The sequence below is a fragment of the Choloepus didactylus genome, chromosome 6 (genome assembly GCF_015220235.1).
Source record: "Choloepus didactylus isolate mChoDid1 chromosome 6, mChoDid1.pri, whole genome shotgun sequence".
NCBI lineage: Eukaryota > Metazoa > Chordata > Mammalia > Pilosa > Megalonychidae > Choloepus > Choloepus didactylus.
This window is the reverse complement of record NC_051312.1, coordinates 7414961-7435456: the sequence shown is the minus strand read 5'-3', so window position 1 is coordinate 7435456 and position 20496 is coordinate 7414961. Positions and strand designations below refer to the sequence as shown.

At 41.1% G+C, this 20496-nt stretch overlaps 1 protein-coding gene and 1 pseudogene across 1 annotated transcript; both read right to left on the bottom strand.

The window, feature by feature from the left end:
• Nucleotides 1-5413: 5413 nt before the first annotated feature.
• On the bottom strand, nt 5414-7492 carry LOC119536074 (histone deacetylase 1-like). The gene has a single exon (XM_037838670.1). The coding sequence runs from the start codon at nt 7454-7456 to the stop codon at nt 6008-6010; it is 1449 nt and encodes a 482-aa protein (XP_037694598.1). The 5' UTR covers nt 7457-7492; the 3' UTR covers nt 5414-6007.
• A 2078-nt stretch (nt 7493-9570) lies between these two features.
• Nucleotides 9571-10850, bottom strand: LOC119536562 (annotated as a pseudogene).
• Nucleotides 10851-20496: the final 9646 nt, after the last annotated feature.

Genomic DNA, 20496 nt, shown 5'->3' with positions numbered 1-20496 from the left:
AATTAACTATTAACTATATAAAAAAATTTTTTTAAAAACATACAATAAAAAAACATTTCAAATAAACCGAAACAAGGGAATAAGAAAAAGACAACTAACCTAAAATAATTACTTTACTTCCAACATGTTCCTACTCTACCCCAAGAAAATAACCTAATATAGCAACATTTCTGTGAACTTGTTCTTACCATACCCACCAGAAATTAACAAACCATAGTCATTCCTCAGCATTCCCATAACATTAAATTTACCCACAATAGCTTATCTGTTCTTATTGGGCTATTATTCCCCCTTCATTAATTGCTCTCTATCGCTAGTTTCCCTACATTCTACATTATAAACCATTTATTTTACATTTTTCAATGTTCACATTAGTGGTAGCATATAATATTTCTCTTTTTGTGCCTGGCTTATTTTGCTCAGCATTACGTCTTCAAGGTTCATCCATGTTGTTGTATGTTTCACGACATCATTCCTTCTTATTGCCGCTTAGTATTCCATCGTGTGTATTTACCACATTTTATTTATCCACTCATCTGTTGAAGGACATTTGGGTTGTTTCCATCCCTTGAGCAATAGTGAATAATGCTGCTATGAGCATTGGCATGCAGATATCTATTCGTGTCACTGCTTTCCGATCTTCTGGGTATATACCGAGAAGTGCAATCACTGGATTGAAGGGTAACTATGTAGTTTTCTAAGGAACTGCCAGACTGTCTTCCAGAGTGGCTGAACCATTTTACAGTCCCACCAGCAATGAATAAGAGTTCCAATTTCTCCACATCCCCTCCAGCATTTGTAGTTTCCTGTTTGTTTAATGGCAGCCATGCTAATTGGTGTGAGATGGTATCTCGTTGTGATCTTAATTTGCATCTCTCTAATAGCTAGTGAAGCTGAACATTTTTTCATGTGTTTTTTGGCCATTTGTATTTCTTCTTCAGAGAACTGCCTTTTCATATCTTTTGCGCATTTCATAATTGGGCTGTCTGTACTATTGTCATTGAGTTGTAGGATTTCTTTATATATGCCAGATATCAGTCTTTTGTCAGATACATGGTTTCCAAAAATTTTTTCCTGTTGAATTGGCTGCCTCTTCACCTTTTTGACAAATTCCTTCGAGGTACAGAAACTTCTGAACTTGAGGAGTTCCCATTTATCTATTTTTTTCTTTTGTTGCTTGTGCTTTGGGTGTAAGGTCTAGGAAGTGATCGCCTAATACAAGGTCTTGAAGACGTTTCCCTACATTATATTCTAGGAGTTTTATGGTGCTGTCTCTTATATTGAGATCTTTGATCCACTTTGAGTTAATTTTTTGTGTAGGGTGTGAGGTAGGGGTCCTCTTTCATTCTTTTGGATATGGATATCCAACTCTCCCAGCCCCATTGGTTGAAAAGACTGTTGTGTCTCAGTTCAGTGGATTTGGGGGCCTTATCAAAGATCAGTCAGCTGTAGATCTGGGGGTCTATCTCTGATTTCTCAATTCAATTCCATTGATCAATATGTCTATCTTTGTGCCACTACCATGCTGTTTTGACTACTGTGGCTTTATAATAAGCTTCAAAGTCAGGGAGTGTAAGTCCTCCCACTTCGTTTTTCTTTTTTAAAGTGTTTTTAGCAATTCAAGGCATCTTCCCTTTACAAATAAGTTTGATAACTAGCTTTTCCAAGTCTGCAAATTAGGTTGTTGGAATTTTGATTGGGATTGCATTGAATCTGTAGATGAGTTTGGGTAGAATTGACACCTTAATGACATTTAGCCTTCCTATCCATGAACATGGAATATTTTTCCATCTTTTAAGGTCCTTTTAAGGTCCTATTTCTTTTAGTAGAGTTATATAGTTTTCTTTGTATAGGTCTTTTACATCTTTGGTTAAATTTATCCTAGGTACTTGATTTTTTTAGTTGCTATTGAAAGCGGTGTCTTTTTCTTGAGTGTCTCTTCAATTTATTCATTTCTAGCATATAGTAACATTACTGATTTATGGCAATTAATCTTGTATCCCACTATTTTGCTAAATTTGTTTATTAGCTCTAGTAGCTGTATCATCGATTTCTCAGGGTTTTCCAGATATAAGATCATATCATCTGCAAATAATGACAGTTTCACTTCTTCTTTTCCAGTTTGGATGCCTTTTATTTCTTTGTCTTGCCGGATTGCCCTGGCTAGCACTTCCAGCACAATATTGAATAACAGTGGTGACAGCGGGCATCCTTGTCTTGTTCCTGATCTTAGAGGGAAGGCTTTCAGTCTCTTGCCATTGAGTACTATGCTGGCTATGGGTTTTCCACATATGCTCTTTATCATATTGATGAAGTTTCCTTCAATTCCTACCTTTTGAAGTGTTTTGATCAAAAAGGGATGTTGGATTTTATTGAATGCTTTTTCAGTATCTATTGAGAAGATCATTTGATTTTTCTCTTTTGATTTCTTAATGTGTTGTAATACATTGATTGATTTTCTTATGTTGAACTATCCTTGCATGCCTGGAATGAACCCCACTTGGTCATGGTGTATGATTTTTTTAATGTGTCTTTGGATTTGATTTGCAAGTATTTTGTTGAGAATTTTTGCATCTATATCCATTAGGGAGATTGGCCTGTAGTTTTCCTTTTTTGCAGCATCTTTGCCTGGTTTTGGTATTAAATTGATGTTAGCTTCATAAAGTGGGTTAGGTAGTGTTCCATTTTCTTCAATGTTTTGAAAGAGTTTAGGTAAGATTGGTTCTTTTTGGAAAGTTTGGTAGAATTCCCCTATGATCTTAGCTTCACTCTTAAATGTCTCTCTCAGCTTCTGTCTAAGCATCTGTGTTGGCTCTGAGCTCCCTCTCTATCTCCCTGAGCTTTCTTAAGGACTCCAGTGAACTAATTAAGACCCACCTTGAATGGGCAGAGTCACATCTCTGTGGAAATAATATAATCAACTGGTTCCACCTACAATAGGTCTCAAGTTTGGATTAAAAGAAAATGGCCTTTTACAGGGCACATAACAGCTGCAAACCAGCACAGCTGAGATGATCATGTGGTTTTTTTCCTTCATTCTATTAATGTGGTATATTAAATTGACTGATTTCTTATGTTGAATCACCCTTGCATTTCTGGTATAAATCCTACTTGTTTGTGGTGTATAATCCTTTTGTTTTGTTTTGTTTTTAATTCAGTTTTATTGAGATGTATTCACATACCACACAATCAGCCATGGTGTACAATCAACTGTTCACAGTATCGTCATATATATATATATGTATATATATATATACAATTTTTTATTTTGAAATAAATTCAAACTTACAGGAACAGTTGCAATAATAATACAAACCCCATATGCAGAACTCCAGCATACCACAACCTCCCTCCACTGATACCTCGATGTCCCAACTTTAATATTTTGTCACTTTACCATTTCTTTCTTTCTCTCCCTCCCTCCCTCCCTATCTATCATCCATCATCTATTGCTCTGTCTTCTGAACATACGAGAACAAGTTGCACACATCCTTGAACAAATGATATAATTCACATATACATTTCCTATGAACAAGAATATTCATTTATGTAATCACATTAAGTGTAGTTAAGAAGTTCAAGAAATTTAACATTGATATAAACTTACATTTTATATTTCATTTTTTTCCTTATGTCCCAATTGTGTCCTTTTGAGCCTCCTCTCCTCTATTCTTAGATCTCATCCAGGATCATCTATGGCATTTAATTGTCATTATCTATTTAGACTGTCTTTTTTTCAATTGTGGAAACATATCTACAGCATAAATCTTCCCATTCCAACCCCTCCCAAGCATTCCACTTAGTGGGATTAATCACATTCACAGTGTTGCAATGCCATCACCTTCCCACCATCCATTACTAGAAATTTCCCTTCACCCCAAACAGAAACCCAACATCCATTTCTTATTAACTCCCCATTGCCCCTTCCCCCATTTCTCATAACCCATACTCTACTTTTCATCTCTGTGGTCATATTTTCTGATACTTTCTTTGTGTTTACCGTGGGGCTTAAATTTAACATCATAAGTATATAATAATTTTGTTTTCTTTGATACAAACTTAACTTCAGTAGGACACATAAACTATGTCCCTATACTCCTCCATTCCCCCACCTTTATGTAGTTCTTGTCAAAAATTACATATTTTACATTAAGTCCAAAGCCACTGATTATTCATTACAGTTTATGTATTTTAGATCCTGTAGGAAGTAAATAAAGTAGTATTGTTATTTATCTTTACCATGTGATCTTTACTGGAAATCTTTATTTCTTCATGTGGTTTCAGTCAATTGTTTAGAGTCCCTTCCTTTCAGCCTGTACAATTCCCTTTAGCATTTCTTATAGGACTGCTCTACTGGTGGTGAAGTCCCTCAGCTTTTGATTATCTGGGAATGTTTTCATCTCCCCCTCATTTTTACCCTTCAGGTGTTTGTGAATTTTCTAAGTCTCTGATGATGATTGACTTCTATTTGTATTCCATTGTGGTCAGAGAACACACTTTGAATAATTTCAATTTTTTTAAATTTATTGAGGCTTATTTTATGTCCCAGCCTATAGTCTATTCTGGAGAAAGTTCCATGATCACTAGAGAAGAATGTGTATCCTGGTGATTTGGGATGTAATGTTCTATGTATGTCTGTTAAATTTTCTCTACATGTCTCTCCTTTCTTTGTTTCTCTGTCAGTAGGGCTCCCTTTAGTATCTGAAGTAGGGCAGCTCTTTCATTAGCAAAATCTCTCAGCATTTGTTTGTGAAAAGTTTAAGCTCTCCCTCAAATTTGAAGGAGAGTTTTGCTGGATAAAGTATTCTTGGTTGGAAATTTTTCTCTCTCAGAATTTTAAATATGTCATGCCACTGCCTTCTCGCCTCTGTGGTGGCCGCTGAGTAGTCACTGCTTAGTCTTATGCTGTTTCCTTTGTAAGTGGTGAATTGCTTTTCTCTTGCTGCTTTCAGAACTTGCTCCTTCTCTTCAGTATTTGACAGTCTGATCAGAATATGTCTTGGAGTGGGTTTATTTGGTTTTATTCTATTTGGAGTTTGATGAGCATTTATGCTTTGTATATTTATGTTGTGTAGAAGGTTTGGGAAGTTTTCCCCAACAATTTCTTTGAATACTCTTTCTAGACCTTTACCTTTCTCTCTTCCCCTTCTGGGAACCAATGAGTCTTATATTTGGATGTTTTATTTTATCTATCATATTCCTGAGATCCATTTAGATTTTTTCAATTTTTTCCCCATTCTTTCTTTTGTTCTTTCATTTTCCATTCTGTGGTTCTCGAGGTTGCTGAGTTGTTGTTCAGCTTCCTCTAGTCTTGTACTATGAGTATGCAGAATCTTTTTAATTTGGTCCACAGTTTCTTTTATTTACATAAGATCATCTTTTTTTTTTTTTTTTTTTTTTTTTTTCAGGAAGGTATAGAAATTACCATTTTATTACAAAGATTCTCACAAAAATGAAAATAGCATCTCAAAAAGGAAACTCAACCTCCACCTGCAGAACTGGGGGAGGGCAGAGAGGACAGGCAGTGTGAGTTTCTTGGCTCACCTGGAGCCAGGCTGCAATAGTGGGAAGGTTATGAGAAAGGAACCAATCTAAAAACGGCTGATGTTACTTTAAGGAGCCTGAAAAGAATAAGGGGTCCCCGAAGGCCCAGCACCCCTTCTAGAATAAGGGCACCTTTCCAAAGCCACTAAACTAAGCAAGCACTTGGCACTTCAGGATTTTGTTCTGTGCTTAAAGCATCCCTTCCACCCAGACCTGGTACCCTTTATGGTTCAAAATTAAAGAGTTGGGGAGGGAGGGGTGGAGGGATGGCAAGACAGCTTCTAGAAGAGTTCACTCAGCAAAGCTACCCTCGGCTTAGGGTCCTGGATCCTGTCTAGTCCCTAGGAATATTTATATTTAATATATTTTTATATAAATACACAGAAATAGCAAATATAAACTCTTAGGGGTTGGGGGAGAAGGGTAGGGGAACTCGGCAAGAAGCCAGAGCTGGAGAGTCTGCTCAGGATAATTTGACCTCCTCCTTGACCCCTTTGGCTTCAGGCTTTTCCTCCTTGGTTTTCTCTTCTTCTGTGATTTCTTTCTTCTCTTCTGGGTCTTTCTCTTTTTCATCCTCTGTTTTGACTCTCTTGGCTTTTTTGAAGTTGGAAGAGTTCTTGCGGCCGCCCTCTCCCTCGTCATCAGAGTCAGAGAACTCTTCCTCACAGGCAATTCGTTTGTCAGAGGAACAGATTGAGATGCGCTTGTCAGGGTCCTCTTCATCCTCATCAGCACTCTCCTCCGGGATAGCATCCTCAGGGATCGCCTGCATTTGGACCCCAGGCGCATGGGGCAGCATTCTTAGGTTCTCAAACAGTCGCTGCTTGATCTTCTCCAAGTACTCATTAGTGTTCTGGTTGGTCATATTGGAAGGACTGATGTGAAGTTTGAAATCTGGTCCAAAATATTCAAAGTAGTCGTTGTATGGAAGCTCATTTGGGATCTCTGTGTCCAGGGCCACAGCTGTTTCGTATGTCCAGCACCGGGCGACATTACGAATGGTGTAACCACCTCCTCCCAGCATCAGCATAGGCAGGTTGAAGCTCTTCACAAATTCCACACACTTGGCATGCCCTTTGATGGTCAGATTGAAGCAACCTAACTGATCCCCAGACAGGGAGTCAGAACCACACTGTAACACGACTGCACTAGGCTGGAACATCTCCATTACTTTGGACAAGACCGGCTTGAAAATGGCCTCGTAGGACTCATCATCAATCCCATCTCGGAGCGGGTAGTTAACAGCATAATATTTGCCTTTGCCAGCACCAATATCCCGTAGATCCCCTGTTCCTGGGAAGTACTCTCCGTATTTATGAAAGGACACAGTCATGACCCGGTCTGTGGTATAGAAGGCCTCTTCCACGCCATCGCCGTGGTGAATATCAATGTCAATATACAGCACCCTCTGGTGATACTTTAGCAGTTCCAGGATGGCCAAGACGATATCATTGACGTAACAGAATCCAGATGCCTCAGACTTCTTTGCATGGTGCAGGCCCCCAGCCCAATTCACAGCGATGTCCGTCTGCTGCTTATTAAGTTTCACAGCACTTGCCACAGAACCACCAGCAGATAACTGACAGAACTCAAACAGGCCATCAAATACTGGACAGTCCTCACCAACATTGAATCTCTGCATCTGCTTGCTGTACTCAGACATGTTATCTGGGCGGATGGAGCGCAAGAATTTAATGTAGTCATCACTGTGGTACTTGGTCATCTCCTCAGCATTGGCTTTATGAGGACGATAGATTTCCATCTTCCTGTAGAGACCATAGTTGAGCAGCAAATTATGAGTCATGCGGATTCGATGAGGCTTCATTGGGTGACCTTGTCCATAATAGTAATTTCCAACATCCCCGTCGTAGTAGTAACAGACTTTCCTCCTGGTGCCCTGAGTCTGCGCCATCTTGCTCGCCTCCCGTGCCTCCCGTCAGTCGGTCCGTCAGCCAGATCATCTTTTTTTAATTTACTCTTGCAATGTCTTTTTAAGCTCTTCTAGGGTCTTCTTCATGCCCTTTATATCTTGTGCCATGCTCTCATTGTTTGTCTTTAGTTCTTTGATTAATTGCTCCAAGTACTGTGTTTCCTCTGATCTTTTGATTTGGGTGTTTGGATTTGTGTTACCCATATCATCTGTTTTTTTCATATGCTTTAAAATTTTCTGTTGTTTTGGGGCTCTTGGCATTTGCTTTACTTGATAGTGTTCTTTTAGAATATGAAGGATTATTCAAACCCTAATCTCTAATTTGTCAGATCTACAGCTTGGTTGTGTACATTTTCTCTAACTAACCAGCAGATGGCATCCATGAGTCGCCTATTCGCCTCAAGTCAGTTCTCCCCAACTTTGTCTTTGTGGTGTGTGGGGGTCTGGTTCTTGTGGGGTCCAATTGGTGCACCAAGTTTGGGTGTGTTGCTGGTGCTGTTCACCTTGAATGTGGGGTGTGTGTCTGAGTGGTTAGGGAGACAGGGCAGCTTTAATAATCAAACCTCCCAGGTGTTCTTGGAGATTTAAGGCTGTTGCAAGAGTCTAAACCTTCATTTCAGGCTCACCACAGGTTGTCTCTGCCACTGACCCACAAGTCCTTGATATTGGCATAGGGTCCCTGGGATTTCCAAGTGGGTCCCTCTTTCCAGCCGTGCCCTCTAGGGCCTCTGCTGGGGGAAGGCTGTGCTATGTCACAAGTGCATGCCATCCCTCAAGGGAAGCCCTGGGCCACCGGGCCATGCAGGCGTATTCTCAGCCTGCTGTAAAGATGGCTGAATGAAGTGTGCTGACTTTCCCCTTTTTGCACAGCTCCACCTTCCCAGCTCTGGGACAACCAGCTGTGGGTATGCAAAAGGCCACTGTCCATGCCCAATATTGTGGCACGTGCATGGTGTTGCAGGAAACACTTCCCGTCACACTGGGTCCTGTGGTGTGGCTCTGGTCCATGGCTCCAGTGCCGGGCAGGAGCGTTCCCAGCCTGCTGGGAAGATAGCTGCAAGGGGCATGGTTTTTTTCCCCTTTTGGCTCACCTCTGCCATCCTCACTCTGAGACAATTAGCAGTGGGTCCATGAGAGGCTATCTTCCACGCCAGATAATGAGGCGTATGCACAGCCCGTTTCCGTCGCGCTTCACTGTATGGTTCTCACTGCCGTATCTGCAGCTGCTTTGGGGTTTGTTTTTTTTTTTTTTTAAAGAACTAGTCCGTTTCCAAACACCAATCCACAGTTTCCCCACACCACAGCATGGCTGCCAGACATTCAGTAGGTTCACTCACTTGTTTCAGAACGCAGACTCCCGGTTTCACCAAGTGCACAGTCCCTGTGGATTTAGCAGACCTTTTCCAGCTGGTGCATCGCTGGAACTGGTGTTCTGGGTCACTCTCTGGCTTTTATCTAGTATTTTTCATGGAGGTGTTTTTTGCCCTGTTTCTCCTAGCTGCCTCTTAGATTCTCTCCCAATCATATATTTATGCGTCCATCACCCCAATCTGTTTTTGAACATTTTCCTTACACCAGAAATAATCAGAATAAGAATAAAAAATAAAAATAAAAAAGAACACCCAAATCATCCGCTCTATCCCATCCTATATTTCATTTAGTTTTTGTCCCCACTTTTTTACTCATCCATCCATACACTGGATAAAGGGAGTGTGATCCACAAGGTTTTCACAATCACGCTGTCACCCCTTGCAAGCTACATTGTTATACAATTGTCTTCAAGAGTCAAGGCTACTGGGTTGGAGTTTCGTAGTTTCAGGTAGTTACTTTTAGATATTCCAATACATTAAAACCTAAAAAGTGTTATCTATATAGTGCATAAAAATGTCCATCAGAGTTACCTCTTGATTCCATTTGAAATCTCTCAGCCAGTGAAGCTTTATATCATTTCATTTTGCATCCCCCTTTTGGTCAAGAAGATGTTCTCAATCCCATGACGCCGGGTCCAGATTCCTCCCCGGGAGTCATATCCTGCATTGCCAGAGAGATTTACACCCCTGGGAGTCAGGTCCCATGTAGGGGGGAGGGCAGAGAGTTCATTTGCCATGGTGGCTTAGAGAGAGAGGGCCACATCTGAGCAACCAAGAGGTACTCAGGGGGAGACTCTTAGGCACAATTATAAGCAAGTTTAGCCTCTACTTTGCAGTAACAAGCTTCATAGAGGCAGGCCCCAAGACAACATACAAGGCACAAGGAATCCAGCCCCACTCTTTAACAGCCATCCACAAGGTTCTCAACACTGTACAGTCTGCATCCTCCTGTCCCAGTGGATGGGAGCCCCAGACAGACTCAGCAGTGGCAGTGTCCCACACAGGCTGTTTGCAGGCAATGCTGACTTGGAGCTGTGTGGACTTGAACTGGGTCCCGTTGAGCTCAGCAGTGGCCAGATCTGCTGAATCCATCATTTCATAGGTGACAAAGGCATAGTTTCTGGATGAGTACATGGAGAGGTCAGTGATGTTTTCCAAGGGACAGAAGCCCCACAGAGGAGGATGGGCACCATGTCTTCTCCAAACACATAGAGCATTTTCCTATTTCAAGGGGAATGAGTCCAGCCTGTGGAAAGGGCCCTCTTGGTCTCAATTCCTTCGCTTCCTGGACTCAATCCCTGCTCCAATATGGACCCCAACCTCTGTTTCATTCCTGTTCTCAGTCTTGATCTCATTTCCTATGTCTGTCTCTGTCCTGATTCTGCTCATCACTGTGGTCCTGGCTATGGCTTCCAGGAGGGGATGCTGAGGAGCAGGCACCACCACATTCTCCATATCCCTGGTCAAAGCTTTGTGGGGGCCATCACCAGCCCCTGGGCTCTCTGCCTCTCCCCATCTTGCCCCAGTTCTTAAAGTCAATTGCTGGAAGACACAAAGCTCTCCAGGGAGGCCTGGATGACTCCTGTAGATCATGAGCAGCAGATATGCTCTCCTGGAATGGCTGAGAATTAGGGACAAGCCCCTTCTCAGGGAACTTTAACTTCTCCTCTAGGGTTTCAGAATGTTGGGAACCTGAATTCTTGGTTCAGCCTTGGTTGCACAGATGGCTCCTGACTTCTTAACTGCTTTGCCTGTTCTGTTGTTTTAGCTGTGTCCACCATAGGCTGCTCCAAAAATGAGTGTTTGACACTGCTTTGGCTGGCTCAGCTGCTGCCATTTTGCTTCTTCAGAGACTACAACGTCTTTTTATTTTTCTTGAATTTGTTCAATTGCTTTTGCAGAGCCTCTTCCCCCCTGGTCAGTCCAGGGGGTATCTCCATCACTGTGGCTCCTGAGGGGGTGGCAATGGGGGCCCCATGGTCTTGGGTGGCACCCATGCCAGCCATGCCTAGTGATGTATAATCCATTCAATGTGTGGTTGGATCCAGTTTGCTAGTATTTTGTTGAAGATGTTACATCAATATTCATAAAAGATATTGGTCAGTAATTTTCTTCCCTTGTGAAGTCTTCTTCCAGTTTTAGTATTAGGGTGATACTGGTCTCATAGAACGAGTTAGAAAGTGTTGCCCCCTCTTCAATTATTTTGGATAATTTTATAAATATTAGTGTTATTTCTTCTTTGAATGTTTGGTAAAATTCATAGGTGCATTCATCTTGTCGTGGACTTTTCTTTGTTGGGAGGTTTTGAATACTGATTCAATTTCTTGTTATTGGTCTCTTGAGATCTTCTATTTCTTCATGAATCAATTTAGGTAAATTGTGTGTTTCTAGGAATTTGTCCATTTCATCTAGCTATCTAGTTTGTTGGTGCACAGTTGCTTGTGATGTCCTCCTATAATCCTTCTTATTTCCGTGGGGTCAGTAGTAATGTACCCCCCTTTCATTCCTGATTTTAATTATTTGTGTCTTTTCTCTTTTTTCCTTTGCCAGTCTAGCTAAAGATTTGTAGATTTTATTGATATTTGCAAAGAACAAACTTTTTGGCTTCATTGATTCTCTCCATTGTTTTTCTATTCTCTATTTCATGTATATCTACTCTAATCTTCATTTTTTCCCTTTCTTCTGCTCGCTTTGGGCTTACTTTGCTCTTCTTTTTCTAGTTCCTCCAGGTGTGAGTTTTCATTACTGATTTGAAAGCTTTCTTCTTTTTTAAATATAAGCATTTAGAGCTATAAAATTCCCTGAGTGCTGCCTTTGCTGCATCCCATAAGTTTTGGTGTGTTGTGTTTCATTTCCAATCCTCTGAAGATATTTCCTAATTTCCTTGTGATTTCTCCTTGACCCATTTGTTGTTTAAGACTGTATTGTTGGTTGACATCATCAACATGATGACATAAACAGCTACTGAAAACTTTTCTCCAGAGATTCAACCAAAAATAAAGTCAATTTTTGAATTGTTTGAAACTCTGGAGGAGGATATAGACTGGAGAAGGACCCTGCAAATGCCAAATTGAAAAAGAGAAGAAATATCAGATAGGAATTTTCTGTCCCAGAACAGCTGGTCCTCTCCCCTCCCCCTTACTTGGTCTCCATGTGGGAAAGGCACAGAAACAGCAAACAAGACCCCTCCCACTGGGGACACAGATTTAAAAATCTCATAACAGTGAAAAATACCCTCACTGAAGACCCGGTGGACAGAGGAGGACAATTCAAGGCCCAGATCAGAAAGGGAAAGAGACCAAGAAAACATGGACAGAGACTGTTTCCAGCCCTGGGTATGAAAACCCTTTCCCCACCTTTGCGGGAAGCAGCAGCTGGGGGCCAGCTCTGAGGCAGAGCAGCCTCTGAGGATGATTACATTACCGAACAGCACTATCTGCTGGACAGTCTGGAAAGTGCGAGGACCCTGTTCTAGTTTGCTAATGCTGCCAGGATGCAAAGCACCAGAAATGGATTGGCTTTCATAAAGGGAGTTTATTTGGTTCAAAATTACAGTTTTAAGGCCATAAAGTTTCCAAGGTAAGTCATCAACAATCAGGTACCTCCACTGGAGGATGGCCAATGGTGTCCGGAAAACCTCTGCTGGCTGGGAAGGCACATGGCTGGCATCTGCTCCAAAGTTCTGGGTTCAAAGTGGCTTTCTCTCAGGACGTTTCTCTCTAGGCTGCAGTTCCTCAAAAATGTCACTCTCAGTTGTTTTTGGGGTGTTTGTTCTCTCAGCTTCTGCAGAGCAAGAGTCTGCTTTCAATGGCCATCTTCAAACTGTCTCTCATCTGCATCTACTCTCTCAGATTCTGTGCAGTCTTCAAAGCATCCCTCTTGGCTGTAGCTCCTCTTCAAAATGTCACTCTCAGCTGCACTGAGTTCCTTCTGTTTGTCAGCTCATTTATATGGCTCCAGTGATTTAATTTAGACCCACTCTGAATGGGCGGGATAACATCTCCATGGAAATTATCCAATTAGATTCATCACCCATAGTTGGGTAGGGTGCATCTCCATGGAAACACTCAAAGAATTACAATCTAATCAATACTGATAAGTCTGCCCACAGAAGATTACATCAAAGATAATGGCATTTTGGGGTACATAGTGCATTCAAACTGGCACAGACCCTTTCCTAGGATCCCAGGAGATTGTCTATATGCCCTGTATGGAGACCCAGCCCTGTTTTGGCTGTGAAATAGGGAAGACCCAATTGTTAAAGCAGGGACCCAAAAACAAATCCAGGTCTTGCTAGCTGGTGGAAACAGAGCACCACTGGAAGCCAGCAGATTTGTATTACCACACACAGTGAACTTGCTGGGGTGCCCATTGCCTGCCTTCCACTCCTGTGTCAGGCCATGGTGGGAGCCTGATTTTGGAGGGAAGACTGAGGGCAGAGTCAATATGACAACTGACCAGGAAGACAAACAAAGAAAAGATAAAGATCAAAGTCAACAAACAAGAAAACCTTATGCAAAAGTGAGAAAACAGCCTCCAGAATAAACCAATTAAGAAAACCACATGCCAAGATAGCAGAAAATCATGAGCCACATCAGGGAATGGGAAGATATGGCCCAGTCAAAGGAGGAAACTAGCATTTCAACTGAGATTCAGGAGTTGAAACTACTAATTATAAATGTTCAAACAAATCTTTTAAATCAAATCAATGAGGTGAGAGAGAATGTAACAAAAGTGATGAAGGATATAAAGGAGACACTGCATGACCATAAGGAAGAATTTATAAGCTTGAAAAAACAAATGGCAGAACTTCTGGGTATGAAAGGCACAATAGAAGAGATAAAAAACACAATTGTGACATACAACAGCAGACTTAGACAGGCAGAAGGAAAGACCAGTGAGCTGGAGAACAGGACATCTGAAATCCTGCACCCAAAGGAACAGATAGGGAAAAGAATGGAAAAATATGAGCAGGTCTCAGGGAAATGAAAGACAACATGAAGTGCACAAATATATGTGTTAATAGGTGTCCCAGAAGGAGAAGATAAGGAAAAAGCAGCAAAAGGAATAATAGAGGAAATAATCAATGAAAATTTCCCAACTCTTATGAAAGGCATAAAATTACAGGTCCATGGTGTTTATGGAGGCAGTATTCATGATTTGCAATGGGTGGAAATGGCCTAATGGTACACCAACTGAGAAACAAAATGGTGAACTGTGGTGTATGCATGCAATGGAATATTGAGCAACTATGAGAAGGAGTGAAGCTGTGAGACACAACGAGGTGAATGGATCCTCTAGACAGCATTTTGAGTTAAGTACACCAGAAACCAAGGCAAACACTATAATGCTTCACCTGTATGAACTAACTTCAATGTGTAAACTCAGAATTGAATCTTAACACACAGCCTAATAGGGAAATGGTTATTGTAATGGTCCCTAGACTGTAAGCTCTTACAGCAGTCAAATCTATCCCTGAATTGTAATGGCTATCTGCAAACTCTGAGTTGCTGATCCCTTAGTGTATAACCTGATTGGTCTCTGGAACATTGGGTATCTGTGTGACACTTGAAACTCAGAGCTAGAGCTTGGCAGATATGAATGTCAGTATTAGTGCATACAGCAACTGTTAAATTAAAAAAAAGCTGAAAAAGAGCCCAGACTTCAATTAGATATATGAATGAAGCAGATATGGTTAAGACTAGGGCAAACTAGGCCAAAGGGTAAAGGTCAAAACTGATTGCATTTTAAAACTTCAACTTCCATGTGAGATCAAGGGAAGAGATGTCTATTTGGTGCAGGATCTATATTTTCTAAACAGTATAACTCTACAGTCCATTTGTTCAAATGCCACATTTACATGGAACTTTGAGTAGGAAGTGAGATATGGTAGGTTAGTATAGGTTAGAGCGAACTAGTGACACATCCCAAAGTAATTTGGGCAGAGAATAAAAATATATTTACAGGCCCCCCCTGAGGAGCTGGGGGAAAGTGTGGGAGTGTTGGACTTCCTCACCTGGACTGATGCTGATGTTGTCACAAACACTGAGGATTGGTGGTTTGATGTGTCAAGCCCTGTATCATGGGACTTGCCCTCATGAAGCTCGTTACTGCAAAGGAGAGGCTAAACTTGCATATAATTGTGCCTAAGAGTCTCCCCCTGAGCACCTCTTTGTTGCTCAGATGTGGCCTCTCTCTCTAAACCACTTTGGCAGGTGAACTCACTGCCCTCCCCACTATGAGGGACCTGACTCCTAGGGGTGTAAACCTCCCTGGCAATGTGGGATATGACTCCTGTGGATGAAATGTACCCAGCATTGTGGGATTGAGAACATCTTGACCAAAAGGGTGATGTAAAATGAAATGAAATAAAGCTTCAGTGGGCTGAGAGATTTCAAATGGAGTTGAGAGGTCACTCTGGTGGACATTCTTACACACTATATAGATAACACTTTTTAGGTTTTAATGTATTGGAATAGCTAGAAGTAAATACCTGAAACTATCAAACTCCAACCCAGTAGTCTGGACTCCTGAAAATGATTGTATAATAATGTAGATTACAAGGGTTGACAGTGTGATTGTGAAAACTTGTGGATTGCACTCCCTTTATCTAGTGTATGGATGGATGAGTAAAAAAATGGGGACAAAAACTAAATGAAAAATAGGGTCGGATGGGGGGATGATTTGGGTGTTCTTTTTTACTTTTATTTTTTATTCTTATTGTGATTCTTTCTGATGTAAGGAAAATGTTAAAAAAATAGATTAGGGTGATGAATGCATAATTATATGATGGTACTGTGAACAGTTGATTGTACACCATGGATGATTGTATGGGATGTGAATATATTTCAATAAAATTGAATTTAATTAAAAAAAATTAGACATCCAAGAAGGGCAGCATACCCCAAACAGAATAGACCCAAATAGACCTATCCCAAGACACTTACTAATCAGATTTTCAAATGTCAAAGACAAAGAGTGAATTCTGAAAGCAGCAAGAGAAAAGCAATCCATCACATACAAGGGAAGCTCAATAAGACTAAGTGCAGATCTCTCAGCAGAAACCATGAAGGCAAGAAGGCAGTGGTATGACATATTCAAGATACTGAGAGAGAAAAACTGCAAACCAATAATCCTATATCCAGCAAAACTGTCCTTCAGAAATGAGGGAGAGTTTAAAATATTTACAGACAAACAGACACTAAGAGAGTTCATGAACAGGAGACCTCTTCTACAGGAGATACTAAAGGGAGTGCTACAGACAGATAGGAAAAGACAGGAGAGAGAGGTTTGGAGAAGAGTGTAGAAATGAAGCTATCAGGAGGTAGAAAGAGGGTAAATATTGGACATTTGATGTTGAATGATTATAGAATATTCTAGAGGATTGATTTCATAGATCTAGAAATGGATAGTATAATACTGTGTGATGGTGGCAAAATATTATAAGTACACTGAAAAAAGATGACTGTGAATACAGTTGAAAGAGAAATGTAATCATTACTGGAAATCTTTATTTCTTCATGTGGTTTCAGTCAACTGTTTAGTGTCCCTTCCTTTCAGCCTGCACAATTCCCTTTAGCATTTCTTATAGGACTGATCTACTGGTGATGAAGTCTGTCAGCTTTTGATTATCTGGGAATGTTTTCATCTCCCCCTCATTTTTACCCTCCAGTTGTTTGTGAATTTACTAAGTCTCTGATGGTTATTGAGTTCTATTCGTATTTCATTGTGGTCAGAGAATGTGCTTTGAATAAATTCAATTTTTTTTTTTAAATTTATTGATGCTTGTTTTATGTCCCAGCATATGGTCTATTCTGGAGAAAGATCCACGATCACTAGAGAAGAATGTGTATCCTGGTGATTTGGGATGTAAGGTTCTATGTATGTCTGTTAAATTTCTCTATATCTCTTTCTCCTTTCTTTGTTTCTCTGTTGGTAGGGCTCCCTTTAGTTTCTGAAGTAGGGCAGGTCTTTTATTAGCAATCTCTCAGAGTTTGTTTGCCTGTGAAAAATTTAAGCTCTCCCTCAAATTTGAAGGAGAGCTTTGCTGGATAAAGTATTCTTGGCTGGAAATTTTTCTCTCTCAGAATTTTAAATATGTCATGCCACTGCCTTCTCGCCTCCATGGTGGCTGTTGAGTAGTCACTACTTAGTCTTATGTTGTTTCCTTTGTTTGTGGTGAATTGCTTTTCTCTTGCTGCTTTCAGAACTTGCTTCTTCTCTTCAGTATTTGAGAGTCTGATCAGAATATGTCTTGGAGTGGGTTTATTTGGATTTATTCTATTTGGAGTTCGCTGGGCATTTATGCTTTGTGTATTTATATTGTGTAGAAGGTTTGGGAAGTTTTCTCCAACAATTTCTTTGGATACTCTTTCTAGACCTTTACCCTTCTCTTCCCCTTCTGGGACACCAATAAGTCTTACATTTGGACATTTTATTTTATCTATCATATCCCTGAGATACATTTCATTTTTAAAAAAATTTTTTCCCCATTGTTTTTTTTGTTCTTTCATTTTCCATTCTGTAGTCCTCGAGGATGCTGAGTCATTGTTCAACTTCCTCTAATCTTGTATTATGAGTATCCAGAGTCTTTTTAATTTGGCCAACAGTTTCTTTTATTTCCATAAGATCTTCTATTTTTTATTTACTCTTGCAATTTCTTCTTTATGCTCTTCTAGGGTCTTTTTTATGTCCTTTATATCCTGTGCCATGCTCTTCTTCATGTCCTTTATGCCCTGTGCCATGCTCTCATTGTTTGACTTTAGTTCTTTGATTAATTATGCCAAGTACTGTGTCTCTTCTGATCTTTTGTTTGGGTTTGAGTTCTCCATATCACCTGGCTTTATCATATGCTTTAAGATTTTCAGTTGTTTTTGGCCTCTTGGCATTTGCTTTACTTGATAGGGTTCTTTCTGGATATAAAAAGTACCAATCTCTAATTTGTCAGATCTATAGCTTGGCGGCATACACTTTCTCTAACTAGCCAGCAGATGGCATCCACAAGTCACCTATTCCCCTCAAGTCAGTTCTCCCCAACTTTGTCTTTGTGGTGTGTGGGGATCTGATTCTTGTGGAGTTCAATTGGTGCACTAAGTTTGGGTGTGTTTTTGGTGCTGTCTGCCCTGAATGTGGGGCGTGTGTCTGGGTGGTTATGGAGGCAGGGCAGCTTTAATAATCAAACCTTCCAGGTGTTCCTGGATGGAGATTTAAGGTTGTTGCAAGAGTCCAAACCTTCATTTCAGTCTTGCCACAGATTGTCTCTGCCACTGACCCACAAGTCCTTGGTATTGGCATGGGGTCCCTGGGATTTCTGAGCGGTTCCCCCTTCCCAGCTGTGCTCTTTCAGGACCTCTGCGGAGGGAAGGATGTGCCACACCACAGTGCATGTGCTGGCCCTCCAGGGAAGTCCTGGGCTGCTGGGGCATGCAGGGGTTTTCCCAGCCTGCTGTAAAGATGGTTGAATGAGGCATGTTAATGTCCCCCTTTTTGCACAGCTCCGCCTTCCCAGCTCTGGGACAATTAGCTGTGGGTGCACTAAAGGCCACTGTCCATGGCTGATATTGTGGTGTGTGCACAGTGCTGTGAGAAGTGCTCTCTATCACACTGGGACCCATGGCATGGCTTTGGGCTATAGCTCCAGCCCCAGGCAGGAGCATTCCCAATCTGCTGGGGAGATGGCTGCAAGGGACGTGGTTTCTTTCTCCTTTTGGCTCCCCTCTGTGCCCTGGCCCCAAGACAATCAGCTGTGGGCTATCCTCCATGCTAGACACTGAGACTTTCGCACAGCATTCTCCTGCCATGCTTCACTGCATGGTTCTCACTGTTGTAACTGCAGCCACTCCCGGGTTTTTTTTTTTTTTTAAAGAACTAGTCCATCTCCAAATGCCAACCCATGGTTTCCCCACACTGCAGTGCAGCCACCAGACTTTCAGCCAGCTCACTCACTCATTTCAGAATGCAGACTCCCAGTTTCACCAAATGCATGGTCCCTGTGGATTTAGCAAACATTGTCTGGCTGGTACATCACTGGAACTGGTGTTCTGGGTCACTTTCTGGTTTTTATCTAGTATTTTTCATGGAGGTGTTTTTTTGCCCTGTCTCACCTAGCCACAGTCTTAGGTCCTCCCTATAGATAGACTTTTTTTTTTTTTTTTTTTTATCATCATTTTATTGAGATATATTCACATACCACGCAGTCATACAAAACAAATTGTACTTTCGATTGTTTACAGTACCATTACATAGTTGTACATTCATCACCTAAATCAATCCCTGACACCTTCATTAGCACACACACAAAAATAACAAGAATAATAATTAGAGTGAAAAAGAGCAATTGAAGTAAAAAAGAACACTAGGTACCTTTGTCTGTTTGTTTGCTTCCCCTACTTTTCTACACATCGATCCATAAACTAGACAAAGTGGAGTTTGGTCCTTATGGCATTCCCAATCCCACTGTCACCCCTCATAAGCTACATTTTTATACAACTGTCTTCGAGATTCATGGGTTCTGGGTTGTAGTTTAATAGTTTTAGGTATCCACCACCAGCTACCCCAATTCTTTAGAACCTAAAAAAGGTTGTCTAAAGTGTGCGTAAGAGTGCCCACCAGAGTGATCTCTCGGCTCGTTTTGGAATCTCTCTGCCACTGAATCTTATTTCATTTCCTTTCACATCCCCCTTTTGGTCAAGAAGATGTTCTCCATCCCACGATGCCGGGTCTACATTCCTCCCCCGGGAGTCATATTCCACGTTGCCAGGGAGATTCACTTCCCTGGGTGTCTGATCCCACGTAGGGGGGAGGGCAGTGATTTCACCTTTCAAGTTGGCTTAGCCAGAGAGAGAGGGCCACATCTGAGCAACAAAGAGGCATTCAGGAGGAGACTCTTAGGCACAAATACAGGGAGGCCTAGCCTCTCCTTTGCAGCAACCGTCTTCCCAAGGGTGAAACTTATGGTAGAGGGCTCAACCCATCAAACCACCAGTCCCCTATGTCTGTGGTCATGTTAGCAACCATGGAGGTGGGGTAGGCGAATACCCCTGCATTCTCCACAGGCTCCTCAAGGGGGCACTACATCGTTTTTTTTTTTTTGTTTTTTTTTTCCTTGTTTGTCTTTTTTCTTTTTTTTTTTTTTAACTTTCCCTTCTTTTTTCAAATCAACTGTATGAAAAAAAAAGTTAAAAAGAAAACAAACATACAATAAAAGAACATTTCAAAGAGACCATAGCAAGGGAGTAAGAAAAAGACAACTAACCTAAGATAACTGCTTAACTTCCAACATGTTCCTACTTTACCCCAAGAAAGTTACATACTATAGCAACATTTCAGTGAACTTGTTCCTACTACATCCATCAGAAATTAACAGACCATAGTCATTTCTGGGCATCCCCAGAACGTTAAATAGCTTATCTGTTCTTCTTGGATTATTGTTCCCCCCTTCCTTAATTGCTCTCTACTGCTAGATCCCCTACATTCTACATTATAAACCATTTGTTTTACATTTTTCAAAGTTCACATTAGTGGTAGCATATAATATTTCTCTTTTTGTGCCTGGCTTATTTCGCTCAGCATTATGTCTTCAAGGTTCATCCATGTTGTCATATGTTTCACCAGATCGTTCCTTCTTACTGCCGCGTAGTATTCCATCGTGTG